This window comes from Thermobia domestica, chromosome 13 (assembly GCF_964235325.1).
Source record: "Thermobia domestica chromosome 13, izTheDome1.hap1.1, whole genome shotgun sequence".
Classification (NCBI taxonomy): Eukaryota; Metazoa; Arthropoda; class Insecta; order Zygentoma; family Lepismatidae; genus Thermobia; species Thermobia domestica.
Window position 1 is genome coordinate 47,826,747 of NC_137466.1, and position 21,783 is coordinate 47,848,529.

General features: G+C 36.0%; 2 protein-coding genes across 4 annotated transcripts in view; both read left to right on the top strand.

The window, feature by feature from the left end:
- The window catches only part of LOC145668129 (atrial natriuretic peptide receptor 1), a 2,711,550-nt gene that overhangs the window by 1,546,799 nt on the left and 1,142,968 nt on the right, over window positions 1-21,783 (top strand). The window lies entirely within an intron of this gene.
- LOC145669062 (uncharacterized) lies at window positions 4,989-6,402 on the top strand. Its single transcript, XM_081737422.1, has 3 exons — window positions 4,989-5,095; window positions 5,279-5,698; window positions 5,937-6,402. Exons 1-3 carry the CDS (start codon window positions 4,989-4,991, stop codon window positions 6,247-6,249), a joined length of 840 nt encoding a protein of 279 aa, XP_081593548.1. The 3' UTR covers window positions 6,250-6,402.

The following is a 21,783-nucleotide window of genomic DNA, read 5'->3' on the forward strand; positions in this document are numbered from 1 at the left end:
TTTTGTTAGTGCTTCACTATTAGTGTAGATATAGCCAATTATAAGTCACGAAACTCCCATAAGAAATGCATGGGGTATTTTTCATTGTGTTAATTTCCCGAACGTAATAGTAACCATTACACTAATATTTGGTTATTAGTGCTTTTAAATTTGGTGGAAGAATTTTACAAAATGGAAAATGCTACGTGTCTAAATTTAGCCCCGCACGCATCTCAAATACTTAAAAAGAAAAAAAAAACGTTGGACATGGTTAGTGCATCGTTAGTACCCATTAGTACACTAAACTCAAACGTTAGTGCTTTGATTCAGCTCTATATTAGTGAATATTATTTGCAAGACTAAATTGAAATTTTTCTATTTCTGTCAGACAATTAGCGTAAAATTGTACAAAATTTAAAGATCGAAAGTAGCCCATCCCCCCCCCCCCGAGTTATTCATTTTTAACCCCTAAACTATGATAGCAGTAACATTAATGCTTAGTGTCTTTCGGAGGACTAACGATGTACTAATCTTTAACGTTTATTCAACCTTTGTGGGACAATTATTCTAAAATTCGCTAAAATTAAATTTAGCACACAGTGACTTATTCACTTATAACTCCTAAACTATAATTGCGCTAACACTAATGCTTCGTGTTTCGAGAAGCAATAAGCATGCATTAACTTTTGACGTATATCTCACCTTTGTAGGACAATAATTGTAGAATTGGAGCAAACCAGCGTTTAGTCCTCCGCTGAATAAGCACTAATGCTACTGTTATCATAATTTAAGTGTTATTAACGAATAACACGCACGAGCCTAAATTCAAATTTGTCGAAATTTACAATAATTGTCAATCAAAAGGTAAGATAATCGCTGATGGATCGTGCGTTTCTAGTGCTTCAAAAATACTAAGCATTGACGATAGTGCTATCATAGTTTTGAAGTTATCAGTGAATAACTCGGACGGAACTCAATTAAAATTTATCTAATTTTACAATAATTATGTAAAAATTGAAAAACCTGAAGTTAGCCCCACTCGAGTTATTTGGTAAAACTCCTAAACTGTGACGGCACTGACGTTAAGTGATTAGTGTTTCATGAAGCACTAACAGTCACTAATCTTCGGTGGTTATCTTACCTTTGTGGGACAATTAGTGTGAAGCTCGAAAATTTAAATTCAAACCTATCCGTATTATTCATCAAAGCACTAACGACAATGCTTAATGTTTTATAGAGCTCTAGCAATGCAGTAAGAGCTTGTGTTTGTTCCACTTTTGTGGTACAATTAGTGTAAAACTGTTTAAGTAGAAAAACCTAAAGTTAGACCGGGTTGAGTTTTCATTAATAAGTCCAAAAATATGATAGCACTAACGTTAGTACTTAATATTCTTTTGAAGCGTTAAGGATGCACTATCCTTTAGCGTTTGTCCTAACTTTATGAGAAAATTAGTGTTTTGCGATACTTTTAAATTCAGTCTCGTCCGAGTTATTCATTGATAATTCCCAAACTAGGATTTCACTAGCGTTAGAGCTTTTTGGAGTATTAACGCTGTACTAACCTTTGACGTTTATTCCACCTTTGTGAGACAATTATTGTAAACTTCGATAAATTTAAATTTAGCCCGGAATGTGTTATTCACTTATAACTCCTAAACTATGATAGCAATCAGTGTTTAATAGGGCTCTGTTAATGCACAACCCACTGGTTGTAGTCCCGCTTTTGTGGCACAATTACTAAAAAAATGTGTAAAAGTTGAAAAATCTAAAATTAGCCCCGAACGAGTTATTCATTAATAACTTCTAAAGTATGATAGTACTATCATTAGTGTTTAGTGCACTAATGTGAAATTACTTAGCACTAAACATGTAAATAGTTTTACTAGCACTTGAGAATCGTGCGGGGCTAAATTTAGACACTTAGCATTTTTAAATTTGTAAACTTCCCACTTATTTAAAAACACTAATAACTACATATAGTGTAATGGTTATGGTGTAGTGTAGTGTTAGTACCTCTTATTACAGAACTCCAAACATTAGTGCATCAAAAGTATGGATGGTAGAAAATAAAACTTAGGGGAAACTAACTATACGCTAGCCAATAAAAGCATTCACGATAAGAAGCATTAATGTTTGGTCTTGGTGCACTAGCAAGCAATAACGAAACACTAACGATGCCACTAGAAGCATGTGAATTTCGTTAGAATTTGACCTAATGAAAAAATTCCCATGCATTTCTTATGGGAATTTCGTGACTTACAATTGGCTATATCTCCACTAATAGTGAAGCACTAACGAAACTATTAGTATTTTCTGGAAGCACTAACGATATACTAACGAATGGCACTAATCTTTTCGTTAGTGCTCAAAGTGGGGGGCCAAGTTCACGCTAGGCCCAAAGGGTTTTTCACTTGTAGTTCCTACACTAATGAAGCAATAACATTAGGGTTGGTGCACTAAGAAGTACTAACGATTCACTAACGATTGCACTAAAAGAGATCATTAGTGCTTTTGAATTTGGCGGTAATTTAACGCAATGAAAAATTCCCCATGCATTTCTTATGGGAGTTTCGTGACTTACAATTGGCTATATCTACACTAATAGTGAAGCACTAACGAAACTATTAGTATTTTCTGGAAGCACTAACGATATACTAACGAATAGCACTAATCTTTTCGTTAGTGCTCAATGTGGGGGGCAAGTTCACGCTAGGCCCAAAGGGTTTTTCATTTGTAGTTCCTACACTAATGAAGCAATAACATTAGGGTTGGTGCACTAAGAAGTACTAACGATTCACTAACGATTGCACTAAAAGAGATCATTAGTGCTTTTGAATTTGGCGGTAATTTAACGCAATGAAAAATTCCCCATGCATTTCTTATGGGAGTTTCGTGACTTACAATTGGCTATATCTACACTAATAGTGAAGCACTAACGAAACTATTAGTATTTTCTGGAAACACTAACGATATACTAACAAATGGCACTAATCTTTTCGTTAGTGCTCAAAGTGGGGGGACAAGTTCACGCTAGGCCCAAAGGGTTTTTCACTTGTAGTTCCTACGCTAATGAAGCACTAACATTAGGGTTGGTGCACTAAGAAGTACTAACGATGCACTAACGATTGCACTAAAAGAGATCATTAGTGCTTTTGAATTTGGCGGTAATTTAACGCAATGAAAAATTCCCCATGCATTTCTTATGGGAGTTTCGTGACATACAATTGTATCTACAATTATATCTACACTAATAGTGAAGCACTAACGAAACTATTAGTATTTTCTGAAAGCATTAACGATGCACTAACGAATGGTACTAATTTTATCGTTAATGCTTGAAGTGGGGGGCAGCGTGAAGTTGGCCCCCCCAAAAGTTTTTTTTTATTTATAACTCTTACACTAATGAAGCACTAACGTTAGCGGTTTTTGCAGTAAGAAGCACTAACGATGTACTAACGATTGCACTAGCAGAGGTCAATAGTGCTTTTGAATTTGGCGGTAATTTGACCCAATGAAAAATTCCCCATGCATTTCTTATGGGAGTTTCGTGACTTATAATTGGCTATATCTACACTAATAGTGAAGCACTAAAGTAACTTTTAGTATTTTCTAGAAGCACTTACGATGCACTAACGAACGGCACTATTCCTTTTCTTATTGCTTGAAGTGGGGGGGGCCAGCGTGTACCATTGTTTTGGCTCTAGAGTCTACACTAATGAAGCACTAACGTCACGGGTTGGTGCACTAGGAAGCACTAACGATGCACTAACGATTGACACTAATTTTACCGTTAGTGCTCAAAGTGGGGGGCCAAGTTCACGGACGTATAATCCGTAGTGAAGTGCGGTTAATACAAGTAGCCGTTATACCGCAAACAGAAAATTCCTTAGTCGAATGTCGTTCATTCCTACCTCTGTGCATATATTTTTTTTCACATTTTTATATTCTTATTTTTTTTATTTAATTGCATGAATTATTTCAAAGGAATTAATTACTTCCTTCCAGATCTGAATTATTTAATTCTCATAAGCGTTGCTTAATTTTAGACAAACTTCATATCTCGTTTGGAAAATGTTTTAAGAATATCCAGATTTCTGAAAGCAGATATACATATCTACCTATTCTATTATAGAGGCCGCATACTCGGTAAAACATACATAGCTTTTTTTGATATAATTTGCTCTTTGACATTTCAGTTTTCTTCTACTGCCCTGAGCTAGAAACTTGCTCTTCATTTGAATGTATTTCAACCATCAGACTTTGTCCAAGAAATTTTAAATGAAAATATACCATGTTTATGTATATTTATGTATCTTTATTAAAGTTCCAGATATCTCTTTCTATCACATGAGCAAAAGAAAAAACTAGTAGTTAATTATAAATTATACTTCTTGTCATTGTATGAAAAATAAGTATCTGATTATGAATATATTACTTCCTCCTTCCGAGTAGTCCGGTGCAAAAGGCTGGGCAGAGTGATTCAAAGGCTGCAATGATATTGCGCACACTTTTCCGGTTTTATCAGTTTTATCTGATAAGCCGTTGACAAGCTGTCATAATGTACAGGATTGCGCACAAAAAAATTAAGCAATGTTGTCAGAGTGAAAATATTTCCTCTTCTGTTATGTTTGTATATACGTATGTATGACTTTATTGACAAGTTGAATATATTTTCAAAGACGGACCCCAGATGGAAAATGTTCTCTCTTCTGTTATGTTTGTATGTATGTGTTATATTATATACCCAGGTGTTTACAAGAACTGACTTCTGTAATTAATTAGACGATAAATGTTGACTTAGTGGCCTCCTCTGATTGGTGGAGTGGAAAATGAACTTTGCAGGTGGCTAAAGTAAACTTTTAATTTGAGGACGAATCTGATTGGTTGACTGGGATGAAAAAGGTCAAAGAATCTCTTTATTTATACCAAAGGTGATGACCTTTTGTAGTCAGAAGTTTTTATACCTTCTTTGGGTTTGTGTTGTGACTGCCTTGTTTTGACACTGGAAAATGGCGGATTTCCGAGTAAGTGTTACTGAAAAAGGAGTTGCTTGTGTGATTAAAGATGGTTTTAAGTATCGTCGATTTCGGGAGAATAAGAAAGGATCACAGTGGCGGTAAGTAAAGTATTTATTAATTATTAATTTTTTTGACGAGAAAAAGAGCATAGGCTAACTATAAATGATTATATTTTTTGTATTACAGTATATACAGTATAATTTTAATATTATATAGCAAAGTAAACTTGTTAACGATATACCACATATATATCTGACACTCTTGACAAATTTATTTTCCAGGTGTACGTTAAAATCATGTTGTGCTGTCATTATCACTGATTGCGACAGAACTGTTATTTTGGAAGAAAGAGGACAGCACAATCACTTGAGCGATTTTTCAAGGGTTCAAAGTCACGAGTTACGAGAAATCTGTAAGAGAGGAGCAGCGGAATACCCGAACGAAAGGCCGAATAAAATCATTAGGACTGAGCTATCTAGTTTAGAAAATACAGAGAAATTAACGCATAAGGATATGAAGAGGTGTAGAGAAGCGATGTACTGTATTCGAAAAAGAAACACACCAGTTCGTCCAAGAAATATTACAGAGGCTGTTGAGCAAATGATTGAAAGGGAAGATGAGTTCAGTCATGATGGAGAAAAGTTTCTATTTGTAAATAAAGAAGCTAAGATTATCGTCCTAACTTGTGCGAGTAACATTAGGTACGTATAATGATAACATTTACTGTACATAGTCGTAGTGTATATAATAATATTTAGTATAGTTTCGATATTTCAATATTGTTAGCTGTTTTTTTCTTTCTTTCTTTAAGCTTTTCATTTGACATTTTAGGCTTGATTATGATGAACAACTGAATAGTGGGAATTGTTAGATTTATAGTATTAGTGTTAATAAATTTAATGCAACTGAAGTAACATTTCTTCTCGTTTTACTTTTCAGATTTATATGTGAGACAAATGATGTTGAGATTTACGCAGATGGTACCTTTACATATGCTCCTCGTCATTTTCATCAGCTGTATACTATTCACGCATACAAAAACCAATTTTATTTGCCTCTATGTTATGCGTTTTTGCCGGGGAAGGATAAGCAAACTTACAAGGCAATGTGGGAAATGATAAGAAGTCTAGAACCTGAAATAAATTTGAAGTCGATCCATGTAGACTTTGAAACTGCAGCTCACGAAGCTATCAGGGAGGTATTTCCAGAATGTAACATCATTGGATGTCGATTCCATTTGGGTCAATCTTGATGGAGAAAGATCCAGGGCAACAAGCACTTATATCGAGTCTACTTGAATCCACAGTCTGAGTTAGGTAGGTACTCTAGGTGATTTTCCTTCATAAAGTTTTGCTTGTTAGTCAACTAATCAAAACAGTGAAATTAATAATCTTTCAGTAAACAAAATTGATTCCTCTGAGATGTCATTGCTTTTAGTACCAGATATAGATGGCATGTAATAATATTTTTTTAAAGAATAAAAGCTTTTAATTGTTAACAAGTTAAACAATTGATTATACTTTGTTCAAAGTAATTCCAATCTGAATTGTTATTATACACATTTGGTTAATAGTCTTCCAATATTGTGACATCTTAGCGGCGTTGGCACTCAGAGACTAAGTCGTTCCTATTCGATTCTACTTTTGTGAACTACATATCGTTGAATTAAATAGAAATTCTTCTGAATAATTATGGGGTTCCTTATATAAGAAAGATTTCCTCTTGTCTCATATAAGAAGGAAGAAATACAATATATCGTCGTCTAGGATTCAACAGCTCGTATGTCTCCAATTTTGGCGAACTTGAGTGTTTGATACTATTAGAATCAGTATAAGATTGTGCACAATCTGGTTAAGTACTACACCTATATCACGATAGGTGATACTGTTCTTCCCTAAAAAGTCACACTGCTTATATTAAGGCTAAAATTATTTTTGTAAACGTTTTTTTTTCTCCTGTAAAATTAGCGAAGGGTTACTTACGCGGTGTTGAATCTCAGACGACGATATAATAAATTGTCAATATTAACTATAATGATCATCAGACTTGTTATATTTTAAATCACATTAGAAATCATAAAATACCAAAACAGTAGTATAATTGAGGGTTTTAATTGTATTTTACAGGGATGTGGTTAAAGTCGTTTTTCGGTCTTTCATATTTACATCCAACTGAAGTATCCGATGCGTTTGCAGATTTGATATCAGTTGCACCGGACAATGAAGGTCTTCACTTCTCCGACTACGTACTCGAAAATTACATTGAAGAAACTAGCAGGTAGGTACAAAATACTGTTTCTAACTAAATTTAGGAAAGTGATTTAACTTATATTGACAGATTCCATATTATTAATAAGTAAATCGTGTAATATTGCAAGGATTATATTGGAATAATCAGTATTTATATGAGGAAGTCGATTATAAACATCAATGTTTGTATTAATAGTATTGTAATCTAAGTATATTGTATAGTATATTATTGCAACAAGTATATTATATGGCTGAAAAAAACGATGTTAAGGACAGACGTTAATAACTTTACAAAAGCAAAGTTTTACCACAAGGGAGAACATTATTCATTTTGATTTTCAATTGTCAATTTTTCCATAAAACTTGGATAATAGTGTGAAGCATGCCTACTGTGCTATATTATTATTATTATTATTATTATTATTATTATTATTATTATTATTATTATTATTATTATTATTATTATTATTATTATTATTGAGAATGTTTTTTATTGTTTCCTTCGTTTTATTTAGATTTCCACCTAGAATCTGGGCTTCAGAACCCTCAGTGGCTCCTCGAACGACGAATGCGGCAGAAGCATTCCATAAACATTACAATGAACAGTTCTATTCACCGAGTCCGGATATTTATCAGGTGATTTCATCTTTGTTGAAGACACAATCCGAAACACAATTGAAATTAAGATCAATTGCTAATGGAAAGACCAATATACAAAGAAAGGAAGATGTGAAGAGACATAATTTCATATTGAAGCAGTATGAGATGCTTAAAAGTGGTGCATATTCAGAGTATCAGACAAGGAGAATTAAATTTCTAAAAACAGTAGGCTTAAAATTACAGCCAAGAAAATTTTAACATGTAGATTGTAAATATAGAAAAAGTTGGTTTTGGAGGTATCTTGTATTGTAGGTCTATTTACTGATCCAATTATATTTAGTTAATCCTCAATATGCCTAAAGACGTTTAAAGGTGATACATATTCAGAGTATGAGATAAGGAGGATTACATTTCTAAATATTGTAGGTTTAAAATTGGAACCAAGATAATTTTAATATGTGGCTTGTAAATGTAAATGCTTGGTTATGGAGATATTTTGTATTGCATTCATTGATCAAATTATATTTATTCAATCCAATTTGTATTTTATTTCTAATTTCTGTTTATGCCCTAGTCTGAAAGAAAACCTTGTTTGCGCACAATATTAAAGCTGACATTGTGGCAACGTTGGACAAAAATATGTGTTAAAAGAGGTCAACAGAGATTTGTGCGCAATTCGGGATCTAGAGTGTGCGCAATCCAGGTGCTCCCGATTCAAATTTCCATGCGACTACCTTAACTCCCCTTCCTAAAAAATAAAATGACAGTTTGTTGGTACGTAAATAGAAATGTAAGGTAAATTCAAGTCAGTTCCCATTTTTTTTTAAAAAAAAAGTCATCCTCTGTTTTAGTGTTCTAGTTACGGGGTGGTTTAAGCTCATAACGCTAACACAACTACTTCAACTTTTTCTTTTGTACGCAACCTCTCTTCTGTAACTTATAGCACTAACAACTTCGACATTTCCTTTTGTACACAGCAAAAAATGAGGTGTTCAAATAAGACAAAATGACTTACCACTTTAGCGTGTTACTTGTGTGCCAATTCAACACCAGCCACATCGCCTTCAGAGCATATCAGAAATACCTTGTTACTAGCTGTAAGTATTTGCATTGTTTTTTATTGTTTGGTATGAATAAAAGTTTCCGAAACATATTTCGCATTTATGGCAAGTAACTAATAACATTCTATGTTTTCCGTAATCGGTCACAATAATATTGTTGTAAACCTGTGAATCATCTGACAACAGTTAAACAGATGGCCGTGCTTCCATTTGTTTTCTTTATCTGTTATTCTTGTGTCTTAGCATATATGAACATAAGATGGCAGAACTGTTGCCTATGTAACTGTTGTCAGACGATTCACAGGCTTATAACAATATTATTGTGACCGATCACAGAAAACATAGAACATTATTCGCTACTTGGCATAAGTGTCAAAGATATTTCGCAAATCTTTGCTCATATTAAACGATAAATACCAATGTAAATTCTCTCAGGTAGTAACTAGTTATTTCCGATATGCTCGGAAGGCGATGTCTTGGTACTGAATTAACACACAAGTAACACGCTAAAGTGGTAGTCATTTTGTATGGTTTCAACACCTCATTTTTTACAGTGTATGCACTTTCTTTTCTGACTTAAAGCACCAACTTACCAATTTCAATCTTTTGTCCTCTACGCATCCTCTCATGTCTTCTCACATACATCAGAAGGTATCAATGAGAAGATATCCGAATTCCAATGGATTCGCAATATAACCATTATGCGCGATGTGAAAAGCAGGTGAGTTGGATGAGCAGAAATTAAAAACGAATGAAAAACAAGAGCGATGGTGTAAAAATAATATATTTTATAAAGTGTTTTCTAAAAATACTGGAGAGGTTTGAGAAAAAATCTTCGGGTCTCATCCTAAACGAAGGGAAAATCGCAACCTACACCTCCTCACGGGAGAAAGCGGGCAACGTCTTTGGCGTCTAACGTAGGTGGGGATCGACCGATTCCGGGGATAAGAAGTCAGCTTCTACCAAGTGCCAACGGCCTTCTCGGAGGGTGGATGAGCGGTGGAGGTTAGGACACATTCTTGTACTTAGGAGGGAAAACTGTCCTAAAAGGCAAATGAACCACAAGGTGGTCAACGGCATGGAAATGTGGAAAGGAAATGGGAATATCACCACTTTATCTTTTTCCCAGGAGAGATAAAGGAGGAGAATAAATAAATAATGATGGTTCTAAGATCGAGAATCACGGAAGAAACATTTGCAGGCCCAAATCTAAAATTGAAGACAAAAATTGTCAGTAGTCCCAGGACCTGCCGAAAGCAGAATACTTAATAATAATAATAATAATAATAATAATAATAATAATAATGTGTTTTACTAAATAGTTGGTCAAAGTAAAAGTTAATAACATTGAAGATCAGTAAAATACTTCTTACTGAAATTATAGTTTTCTCAATTAAATTTACATTAAGCTTGTAACAAGATATATTTTACAATCTCATTTATTTGGTCTGTGACTTGTCACTTTAAAGGATTAGTGCATCGCAATAATGATTGCATTTGAAAGCACAAAGAAATTAAGAAATCAATGTGAAAAGTCTTCTTGATTCTTTATTTACGTATATGTTAGTCCATATTACGCTAGCTTCAGTCCGTATGTATGAAATATAAAGCCATTTGTTAGTATATATACTGTACATTCCAGCATCGGTTATAAGCAAGTTCTTTATAAAACTGATCTTACAAGCAAGTGGCTTATGCCTTATAAACTTGCTTACAAGCAAGTTCTTAAATATATGACTCTGTTGCTTTTTTGTGGAGGTCTGTGTTCCATTGGCCCTCACACCGTGAGTTGAATGCGAATGGAGATAAGGCGAAGGTCAGTTGTTGGTGTGGGTATATACAATATGCTGTCCGGTTGTGGCAGTTCAGTTACACGGTGAACTTGAGTAAGGACAAAGTGAACATATAACCTCCACACAACGTCATAAGGGCGTGTATACTGTACGAGTTCAAACTGGGGTCAGACTCCACTGCAGCAGGGCGCAATATATGCCAGGCCTTTGGTGAGGGTGTCGTGACTACGCGGACAGTGCAGTGGTGGTGTAACAAGTTTAAGAACGGTGACGAAACACCCGAAGATACAACACATTCTGGAAGGAAGGCCAACACATGTACAAAATGAAGATCTTATGGCAGCAATTGAGGCGAACAGTGGCCAGACATGTGAGGAACTGGGACTACAATTCAGTGTTAGTAGAGAAACCACTCGGCAGCACCTCCATTAACTTGAGAAGCACTACAAGTTGGGTCGATGGGTTCCACATGATTTGACTCCGGGCCAGAAAGCAACACGAGCAGACACCTGTGTGTCTTTGCTTCCTCGTCTAAGTAAGGAGCCATTTCTGGAGAGGGTGTTGACATGTGATGAGAAGTGGGATCTGTACGAAGTTCCACGGCACCGTCATCATTGGTTAGCATTACATAAACCGGTTCCAAAACAGTCGAAACCAGCACTGCACAAGAAGAAGGTCCTCCTGCGTATTTGATGGACTGGTCGCGTCATCGTGTAATGGGAATTGCTACCAGTTGGTCAGAGCATCAATGCAACTTGGTCAGAGCATCAATGCAACTGTGTACTGTCAGCAGTTGAGCGGTATTCAAGAAAAACTCAAAATCCTGGAGCCAGCACTCCTGAATCGCAAAGGGCCCTTCTGTTACGGTAAGCCCCACGTGACTAGAATGACCTGGAACACTATTCTATGCCTTGGATGGGAAACACTATTGTATCCGCCATACTCCCCTGACATTGCGCCGTCGAGTTATCACCTATTCTATTCCAAGGACAATCACCTTAGAGGACGCCAGTTCAAATCCCTAATAGAGGTGCAAAATCCTCGTTTCACGGTCTACCAACTTCTACAGCGATGGAGTCCATGGTCTTCCAGAACGTTGGCAGAAGGTCGTCGATGCTGATGGGGACTATTTTTGATCTTCCAGGTACATCTTAGGTGACATATTGATGTTCGAAGGTGGTGAGTGAAAAAGCGAAGAGCTTTCTTAGTTACCTTTATATGATCAGAGTTGTTTAAGCATAATTTATGTCACCTATCTGTTAAGATGCATTTGAGACCTGAAAACTCTCGTGTAACTTTTACCGATGTGACAGGATCATATACGAAACACATCACAAACTGGGAATTCATAGCAGCATTGACGCCATGTATTTGATTGGTCAACAATGACTTAACCCTCTTCGGTGAGGAGTGTTAAATTTCATAACTGACAGATGAGCTGCATTTCATGATAACGGCGAGGAAATGCGACACTGTCGTCGATAGAAAGCTACATAAAACATAAGAAACATCCATAAAAGGGTAAAAAAAATGGTCAATGTTCACAATAAATGGCATTTTTTTCACATTTCTTTTGGTACAAATGGCCAAATATAGTATTTACAACATTTTACCATAACTGCCTGAATTTAGTTACAATATATTATCAATTTTAAATTGCTTTTCTAATCCGCTTGTGTCGATTTTCTCAAAATATTTGTACATGGTATGTAGCCATATCACTTGTTCACTTGAATAAGATCTACCGGTATCAAACGGTATATGTTTCATGTTTGGACTTTTCTTTCTTTCTTTTCTTCTTCCTTTTTTACACGCGAATAATATTGTAGAATTCCTTTTTTACGCTGAGGGTTTTTGTGCACCGTCTGTCATTTATGAATGTAAGACCCGTTTAGGGATTTGAGAGGAAACCAAGTAAAGTACTTCGTGATTTGTTTCCACCGTTGACTGAGAACATAAAAGTATGTTCCGTGTGCTAGTAAAAGTGAACGAAGAAAGTATTCAGCATGTGTGACGACCCGACTTCTCTCTCACGTAATTGGAAGAAGTAGATGAAGTAAAAAAAGAAAATCTAAAAGCCATTTAAGCTTCTTAGAAAAAGACAGAGAAATCTCCAACCAATTGATTCAAGCTCTTCTCTCAATGGTTGTGCCAGCAACAGACGATGGAGAGCACGTTCTTCCGATGCCTGCCGTAAACTTTCTAATGGAACCTCTTCTTGAAAGCAAAAGCATCACATTTTGTGACGGAAAGAAATATATATTTCCTCCGCATTTCACAACGAGAAAAGGAACTTTACTTGGCCATCCAGCGCTAAAGAAAACAATTCATAGCTTCTATCAATACCCTCTTGGTTTCTACAGTTTTTTTTATTTATTTATTTCAAGCTTCTTTCGGCCTTCCTGTCTCTCGTATACATTCACTCGTATTCTGGCCTGTCTCTCGTATTCTCCAAAGATACTCTACCCATATGCTCTATTTTAATCCAGCAAAACGAATAAAAATAATGACACATTCGTCCACCTACAGCTATCAAAGTAATTCTTTGGTTTAGTATCTTTTCTTTTCAGCGAAAGCTTGGTTTAGTATGTTAACTGTTCATAAACAACTCTTGAAGTAACACACAATGCAATTCACACATACAAAAAAAGTGTACTGAACTTTTCTTCTTTCTGTGTATATCAATGTCACTCAAAAGATCTGGCAAATATAATCTTTGTTTTACGTTCCATGATTATGCCAGCTAGGCTAGAGGAGACGGTGACGATGAGAAATGAAGGAAGTTGTGGAATGAAGAAAGTGGGAGAAAACGGGAGAACCCCAAGGGAACCCACGCACACTGTGTTTGTCCACCACACAGTCACTTGGCACGAGCTGGGATTGAACCAAGGACCACATGCATCAGAAATAGCCGCTCTAGAACTGAGCCACCGCTAAAGATTTGGCATGGAAACCTTGAAGTATTACTTTCAGGTGAAAATTTGAAATAAAAAGAATACTAAAACGAGACAGAAATTAGGGGGAGGGTTTTTGTTTACTAAGGAAGATGTATTTTCTGCATCAAATACAGATGGTTATCAAAGTAATGCAAAGACTTGAACAAAAAGTAAGTTAACCGCTTAATACGACATGGACTAACGTTATCGGTAGAACAGCTTTGATCCATTGCAGAATGAAGACATATGTCAAGAATAATTTCCACAGGAATATAGTACTATTCCACTTGTCAGTTTTATCTGCGAGAATGGAAGAGGATATCTGCTACGTATTCTGAGCTCCAGAGCCTGACTTCATATCTTTCATAATGTTGAGATCTGGGGATTGAGCAGGTTAGGAGAGATATAATTGACCCTGGCTTTCATGAAACCATGGCTCAACAGTTCCAATAGTATGAATTGGCTCATTATCATCTTTAGACATTGTGGCTCGACAGTTCCAGTAGCGTGAATTGGTGGATTGCCATCTTGAGAAATTGTAGCTCAACAGTTCAAGTAGCGTGAATTGGGACATTGTCATCTTGAGAAATTATGGTTCAATAATTCCAGTAGCGTGAATTGACGCATTGCCATCTTTAGAAGTTGTAGCTCAACAGTTCCACTAGAGTGAATTGACGCATTGCCATCTTTCGAAATGTATCATTGGGATGAAACATTTGGAGCATGTGATGCACGTGGTCACCTAAACGTCCAAATAATCACTGCCCTGTGAAGGTAATCACTTGATCCATGGAACAGAAATTTCCGATTTACAATATCACAGAAGCGTCACAGTAAGGAAAAACAGTCCGGAACATAAGCTTTTTTGCGCGTCTGCCATACATGAACATGGCCTGTTACTGGAAATGATATGCAAGAAAATTCAGGACCATATTACATGTTCCAAATCGTCGGTTGTTTACTTTGCATGTTCTCTGGACTACTATCTTCGTTCTAAGATGGTCTGTGATTTCGAAATTGGAATCCCATAAGGGGTTTTCAGGTCATGGAACTCACGTCGGACTATAATAATCGTAATAGACTGTATCAGATACTAATTGGGTTCCTGAATCAGGATTGTCTCATTGGTTGTACAATCTTCGATGACAATTCATTTCAATGGTCAACAACTCCTGTCGCTGACGATTCCTGTTCTTCTCTACCATCCACTATTACTCTTTACTGACTTTATTTAGCAATGAGTTCTGTAAACTATCATCATCTTGAGCACTGTTGTCGTGACACCTGTCCACTTTAGACACTTGGACCAATATTTCGTGCATCTACAACTTGATTTCTTCGAAACTCAGAATCCCCTGCCCACTTAAACCCATGATTCCTGACGTGCTACTTACGATGATTTAAAACGTCAATAAAAAGGACAGGCACCTGCGTACATTTTCTCAGTATTTTCAGCTTACACATCTTACGTGTTGCAAATTACAGGTATGTCCATTATTTTGAGAAAAATCTATATATAATACAAGTTGAATACGAGGCAGAATTTAGGGTAGCTAATAACTTATTTTTTGTAGTTGTGTTATTTATGTATAGGTCAGATCGAAACACTCCTACAAGATCTTTCTTTTACTGCTGGATCCTCGAAGAAGTTTCGGGGGACATGGTGGCTCAGTGGAAGAGCACTTATCTCTGCTGCGTGGGGTCCCTGGTTCGATTCAAGATCAAGTAAGTTTGTGAAAGGCAACATCGTGTTTGTGGCTTTTCTCGGGGTACTCTCGCTTCCTCCCAGTTTCTCATCCCATCAATTCTTCCATCATCATTCACTTTAATCATCGTTACTCTTGGCCTAACAGATTATATCGAGGGACATTAAATTGAAAGATTTCATTTTTCCGAATAAGCCTCTGATATCACGTGTTTGTTGTGTATGATGATGTTTTGATGCTGATCTGATTGATAAGCAAGAAAAGGCAAATTATAACGAGAAATCTTTGCCTAGCGAGACTGAAACATAAAGTGGGGAAGATTCAAAATTCACAATCAGGGATGAATTCAGGGAGTAGCCCGGCGGCAATATCCTCCCGATGAAAATTCATTCTCTCTGGAGAAACTCTCAAAATTTCAATCACAAAATGAACTTACTTCACCCAATTACCTGCTTCTCTTTCCGCTCTCTTTTGAATACGATCAAAATTGCGAACACTTTTGTGGCAACAGTCCACAAAAATCATCTCGGTGTTTGGCGCAACAGTTGAAGTGTCCCAGTCAACCGTTATGGGAATCCTGAAGCAGGACTTAAACTTGCATGCATTCAAAATTACTGTGATGCATCACCTGTGAGATGTGCATAAGGCAGCGAGTTTTTTCTGTCCAATAATGCTCCTGATATGCTGCAGGATGATTACTTGTTTATTTCAGATGAAGTGAGGTTATATCTGTCAGGCGACATAAACTCGCTGATCATGCGACACTGGTCAGGTACTAATCCACATGTGTTCATAAAGGTTGCATTGCACACTCAGAAACTCGGTGACTGTTTTGCCCTGTGATCATAGTGGATTATCTCCGTTATCATCTTCCATGAAGCTGTGATCTCGGCTTGTTACATCAATAATACATTAAAAGTGTTTATTGAACGAAGGGAAGGTTACTTTCAGCTGGATAAGGCCACGGTACATACAGCATGTGCAATGATCACGCGCGTTGAGTCTGTGGTTTCACTTGATCTCATCATCAGCCGTACCACAAACCAACCTTGGCCACCTTGTTCTTCAGATTTATCACCCTGTGAATTATTCTTGTGAGGAACTCTATATATAGGGTTCTCGAAACGTATGGACGTGCCTTAATAAGTGGCGAACGCTGGAAATATAACCCAGGTAACAATGTAGGTGAGAAACAGAAATAATGGAAAATGTTTGAGGACACATCACAATGACGTCCACCAACTTAAAGTTTACGCAATTGTCTTAAATAGAAACTACACAATGTGATATTTCTTTTTAATAGCAAAATTTTGTAGAAATTGAGTAGCACTGTTATTTTTCCTGTAGCATTAACCATTACGGAGCTATGACTGTTTCCTTGTTTGTATGGTTGCAAGTGAATTACTTGCAGATGATGGCCTTGATACGCATGCGGAACACATTGAGGTCGTGATGATCTCTGGACAACGAAGCATCAGGGTGATAGCCGATTATTTTAACCTCCATCATTCAGAGAGAACACTTATTAGCAATGGTACTATGTTCAAAGTGCTGAAGAAATTCTAAGAAACTTTTTCAGTGATAGATCAACTCAGGGTTGGTAGGCCATGCACGGCGACGGACAAGACAGCTAGTAATTCACAGGGACGAATTAAAAAAAAAAAAAAAAAAAAAAAAAAACAGAACCGCATAAAAACATTTTTCTTTAGTTTCGACGATTTTCTTGTTTGTTAGTTTCTAAAGTCTGCGAGTATATCAAATTTTGATCTTTTATCCTAATTAGAAGTACCTGCACTATTTTCATTGAAAAATATCTTCTTTTAAATAATATGGGGAACATTCTCTTACATAGCCACTAGATGTTTAAAAAAGAAAAAGGTGAAATAACACAACTAGAAATTATGTAAAATGTAATGCTATTTTTATCTTATTTGTGTTTATTACCATTTATATATAAAGAACGCGCCGCATTTTTTTTCGACTTATTCATTACTATAATTGGTGAACAGTTAAATTTAGCAATTCGTTTCTGATCATTCTCATGACTGTGTTATTTCTAGTAACATATGTTTAGTTTGTGGTCGCCAATTTACAACAAATTAAATAACACATGGTCCTCTTTTTCATTACATTGATTCTGAGTTTGATGAAGCATATTATCACGTCGAAACACATGACATTTTCTCATACCATCAATGCAGCAATCTATTTATTCCCTTTAACAAAGCCACGTTTTATTACTGGCGGAAACTTTTTCTCTCTAATAGGTTATACTTTATGCTTGTTAAAAATTTTAACTACAACATCAGAAGATTCGGTGTGTTAACGGGGAAAAATTTCCTCACTCTTCATGTTTTGAGGAGAAAACTGATGTAATTACGGGTGGTATGGCGAATTCTAGACCATATTACTAGATTTTATTTATATTGTCTGTTTTTTTATGTATTAGTTCTAATCAGAACCAAGAATGTATAAGATTTCGATGTACAGGTTAACGTGGGATCTGAAAAACTTGTTCTTACACTCGGAATTGAAAAAATTTCATTTTAATATCATACGTTTTTGCCCGCTAGATTAAGGGAGAAGGATGATTCAGGCAAATAAATGAAGATAGAAGAAACGGTGGAATGAGAATGTGGTACAAAATGGAGGTACCCCGAGAAAACCCACGGATACGATATTGTCCTCCACAAACTTGCTTGGCCGGGACTCGAACCAGGAACCCCACCCATCAGTGGTAAGCGCTCTATCAGTAAGCAACCTTCCCCTGCTACACTGAGAATTGAATGTTACTTTCTGCTCACTAAGTGACATAACTTTTTATTTACCAACAGTCTATTTAATCTTTTGTTAGTCTAAACTTCTTTGATCATAGCACACTCATGTTATTGGATACGCACTTATACTGATCCACCGGTCACTAAATAAGAATTTAGTGCAAGGAGCTATTCAAATTCTACTATCTACTTTTCTCTCTACTTCTTGTGGCCACACGGGTACAGTAGGAGCTTTCAGTACTAGAGATTCAGGTTTGATTCTCGGTGAAAAGCCATAGATCCATGTCAGTGGCGTATTTAGGGGGGGGCTTCCGGGCTTAAGCCCCCCGAAATCTTACTTACTATAGTATATGAAATATCTTGCAGAATTTTCAAATTTTCAGGCAAAGCCCCCCCTTCCGAATGTTAGCAAAGCCCTCCCCGAAACAAAATCCTAAATACGCCACTGATCCATGTCTTATATAACGCGGATGCTGAAAGGAATGTTAAACTTAAAACTATCGTACTTTTTTTAATACTTTATTCATTCGGGCAACATGTTTGGTTGTTGTTTTTTTCACATCGAGGGCGTATGGGAAGTAGATTTCCAACCACATGAGCTTCCACCAGGGGAATTAAACCTGTCTCTCCCCTCGCCAAAGATGTGTATGCTTACTCAATAATTACGTGGGGGTTTGCTCAACAACGATAAAAGTTTAGCTTTGCTCTTATTAATGAACTACTGCTGCTGCTAATCGAACAAAAAGACCAGGGTAGGATAAAATTCTAATCATCATCATCATAGGTATTCTGCCATTATTGGCAGGTCACTTGCCGTAGCTGAGAATCTTCCATACTACAAAATCTTCTGATAACCTCTTCGTCTTCATCTATGTATCGCCCATTAATTGTTAGTTTCCTTGCCCCCTCCCTCTCTTTCCTGCGAGCGACCACACACTCGAGCATGTCTCCCATGATACAGTTAATTCTTAGCCAATGCCCCAACCATTTTCTCTTCTCCATAATATCTATAACTATTTTTTTTCTTCCGTACCACTTCTAACACCGTCTCATTCGCTTACCGCTCTGCCCAGCTAATTCTCTATATTCTTTTCCACACACACATTTCGAAAGCATCAAGTCGTTTTTTTAAATCACTTTTGGGTAATGTTCATGTTTCTGAGCCTTACAGAAGAATACTCCATTCGAAGCATTTTATGAGTCTTTCTCACAACTCTTTATTCAAGGTCCCACAAAATAATATTTTCTTCCTTTTAAAGGCTTTTTCCCCGTTTATGTCCTTGCTTTTATTTTACATTTGCATTTTATATCATCACTAATAATACTAATCAAGTATCGAAAACCAGTCACGTGTTATATTTTCTCTTCTTTTACTACTACATTTCGCTTCGTTTCAATCATCATGGCTGTTGTTTTTTCTAACATTTATTTTTATTCTATATTCTTCACAGCCCTTTGTCAAGTTTTCTAACATCTTATTGATTTTTCCTTCAGATTCTACAACAAGTGGATGAAATTCTAATTGAGCTTTTTTTCATAGTAATTTGAACACGCCGAATCCAATAAAGCTATTTTAAAATATATCCTTCAGTGTTGTTACGAGACACTCAAAACTAAAATTGAGATATAAACAAATGTGAATATTCCTAATTTGACGTAACTTTTCTCGCGATCACATGGATGGTTATGTTTACAAATACTCCCATTTTATTCCAAGTCTTCAAATGAGTATAACAATAACGAAATTAAAATGTTATCCAAATGTGAGCACTTTTCATTATTAGCATGATCGGAAGTCTTTCGAATTAATTGTGCTGCCACTTTTTCAATATTTTAGAAGTTCATATACTCACTTTTTTTTTTTTTTTGAGACTTCTGAATATAGTTTAGGACTAATTTCAGTGGCGGGTTTTGAAAGCATAACATAAATAACTAGATATATACGAATTTTATTATAGAGAATGTAAGATTAAACTTTGATGCTCGTGTAACTTCACTCGCGATGGTTCCTGTTAGTTCAAAATTTCCATTATGAAACAAAACATTATATGGCTATTACAGAACGAACAGTGTCAGTAGTTAGAAATAAAGTGGAACTATTTAATCTATGTTAAAGGTTTCCAGTGATTCAGTAACAGAGCGTTCACTTCTTTGCAAAAAGTTTCTAGTTCAAATCTAAAATCATTTGGTATCGTGAACTACAAAGTATTCGTAAGTTATCTCGAGATTTTTCCGTTTCCTTCCTAGATATCACTCTCTTCACATTTATATGTCTTCACTAATACTCGCTTTGTTTCCGTAAATATTCAGCAGCAGCAAACAATGACAATTTTTGAAATTAAATTATATACAGGATAATTACAAATGGTTGACTTGATTTTATAAATTCACTCTAGCATTATTATTATTGGACACAAAACTTTGCAGACATATTGAAAAACTCAATATTTTTAGTGACATTCACAAAAAAAAAAAAAAAGTTGCTTCATCACTGAAGATGAATTTCCCACAAAAAACATATTCTTTCATAAGCTGTTACAACTGTCCCGAAAAATCAAAAGCGTCTGACTTGGTCATCAAGGTCAGGTCTTGTAGCAATTGCAAGCGATAAGGCTTCTGCTTCAATCGGTTTGGTGAAACCTTTTAAACGGTAAGTTGTGCAATGTTCAGCTCTCTGCTTGATCTGTCTGCTTCGTGCGAAACTCGCTCACACATGCTCAACCGTTTCTCAATTGTAGGCCGACTAGTTGATTTCTCCGTACAAACGCATCCTGAAGCTGTAAACTGTGCATACCATCGCCGAATGGCTTTGGAAGTTGGTGGATCTTTGTTGAATTTCTTTCGAAAGTGTCACTGTACAGTTCGGACAGACCGATATGAATGAAACTCGAGCACAACATAAACTTTCTCTGCGCCTGTCGCCATCTTGAATAAATACTCACTGCTGCGCTCTCGTGGCAGAAATCAGAAATAAACTTGCAACACACACACATACAAAATAAAACTTTGTAGTGTTTTCGAAATCCTTGATGATGTAGTGACAAAAATGAATTCAATAGAGTGAATATTAAGGTTTCATTTATTGAAGTGTCTTGTATAAACTATTTGATCAAAGTAAAAGGCTAAAGGAGAGAGATCAGTAATGAAATTGAATGATTATAGAAATATTCATGAAATAAGAATGTGGAAGGAAACTTAAAAACCTCAAGAAAAATTACATACATCATACATACATCACAAACACCTGTCGTCTGGAATCGAATTATACCGATGTTCAGCGTTCTATTACTAGGTCACTGTATACTACGTCACCAGGAATTAGACCAGCTGGTCGAGTTTCAAAGGTAGAACGATAAGCATTTACCACTAGGAAACAATATTAAGAAAACTAGTATAAAATATCAGATTTAAGAGTAATACATGATAAATATATTCGATGTTCATGCAAGTTGTGTGGCTAATGAGGCGTATAGAAATTTGGATTCACGGTTAGCGTCTTCGAAGAATTCAATAATACTGAAAATATTCAAAAACTATATGAATGCTATGTTCGAATCAAGTGTGAATGCACAGGCATAATGTGCAATCCGCATTCAAATATTACTGTAACCAGATTAGAAGAAATTCAAAATAGATTTTAAAGATATTTGACATGTGAGAAACA

Coding starts and splice junctions, on each gene's coding strand:
- LOC145669062 (XM_081737422.1), top strand. CDS start 4,989: ATGGCGGATTTCCGAGTAAGTGTTACTGAAAAAGGAGTTGCTTGTGTG. Junction 5,096..5,278: donor AAGAAAGGATCACAGTGGCG/GTAAGTAAAGTA, acceptor TTTATTTTCCAG/GTGTACGTTAAAATCATGTT. Junction 5,699..5,936: donor ACTTGTGCGAGTAACATTAG/GTACGTATAATG, acceptor TTTACTTTTCAG/ATTTATATGTGAGACAAATG.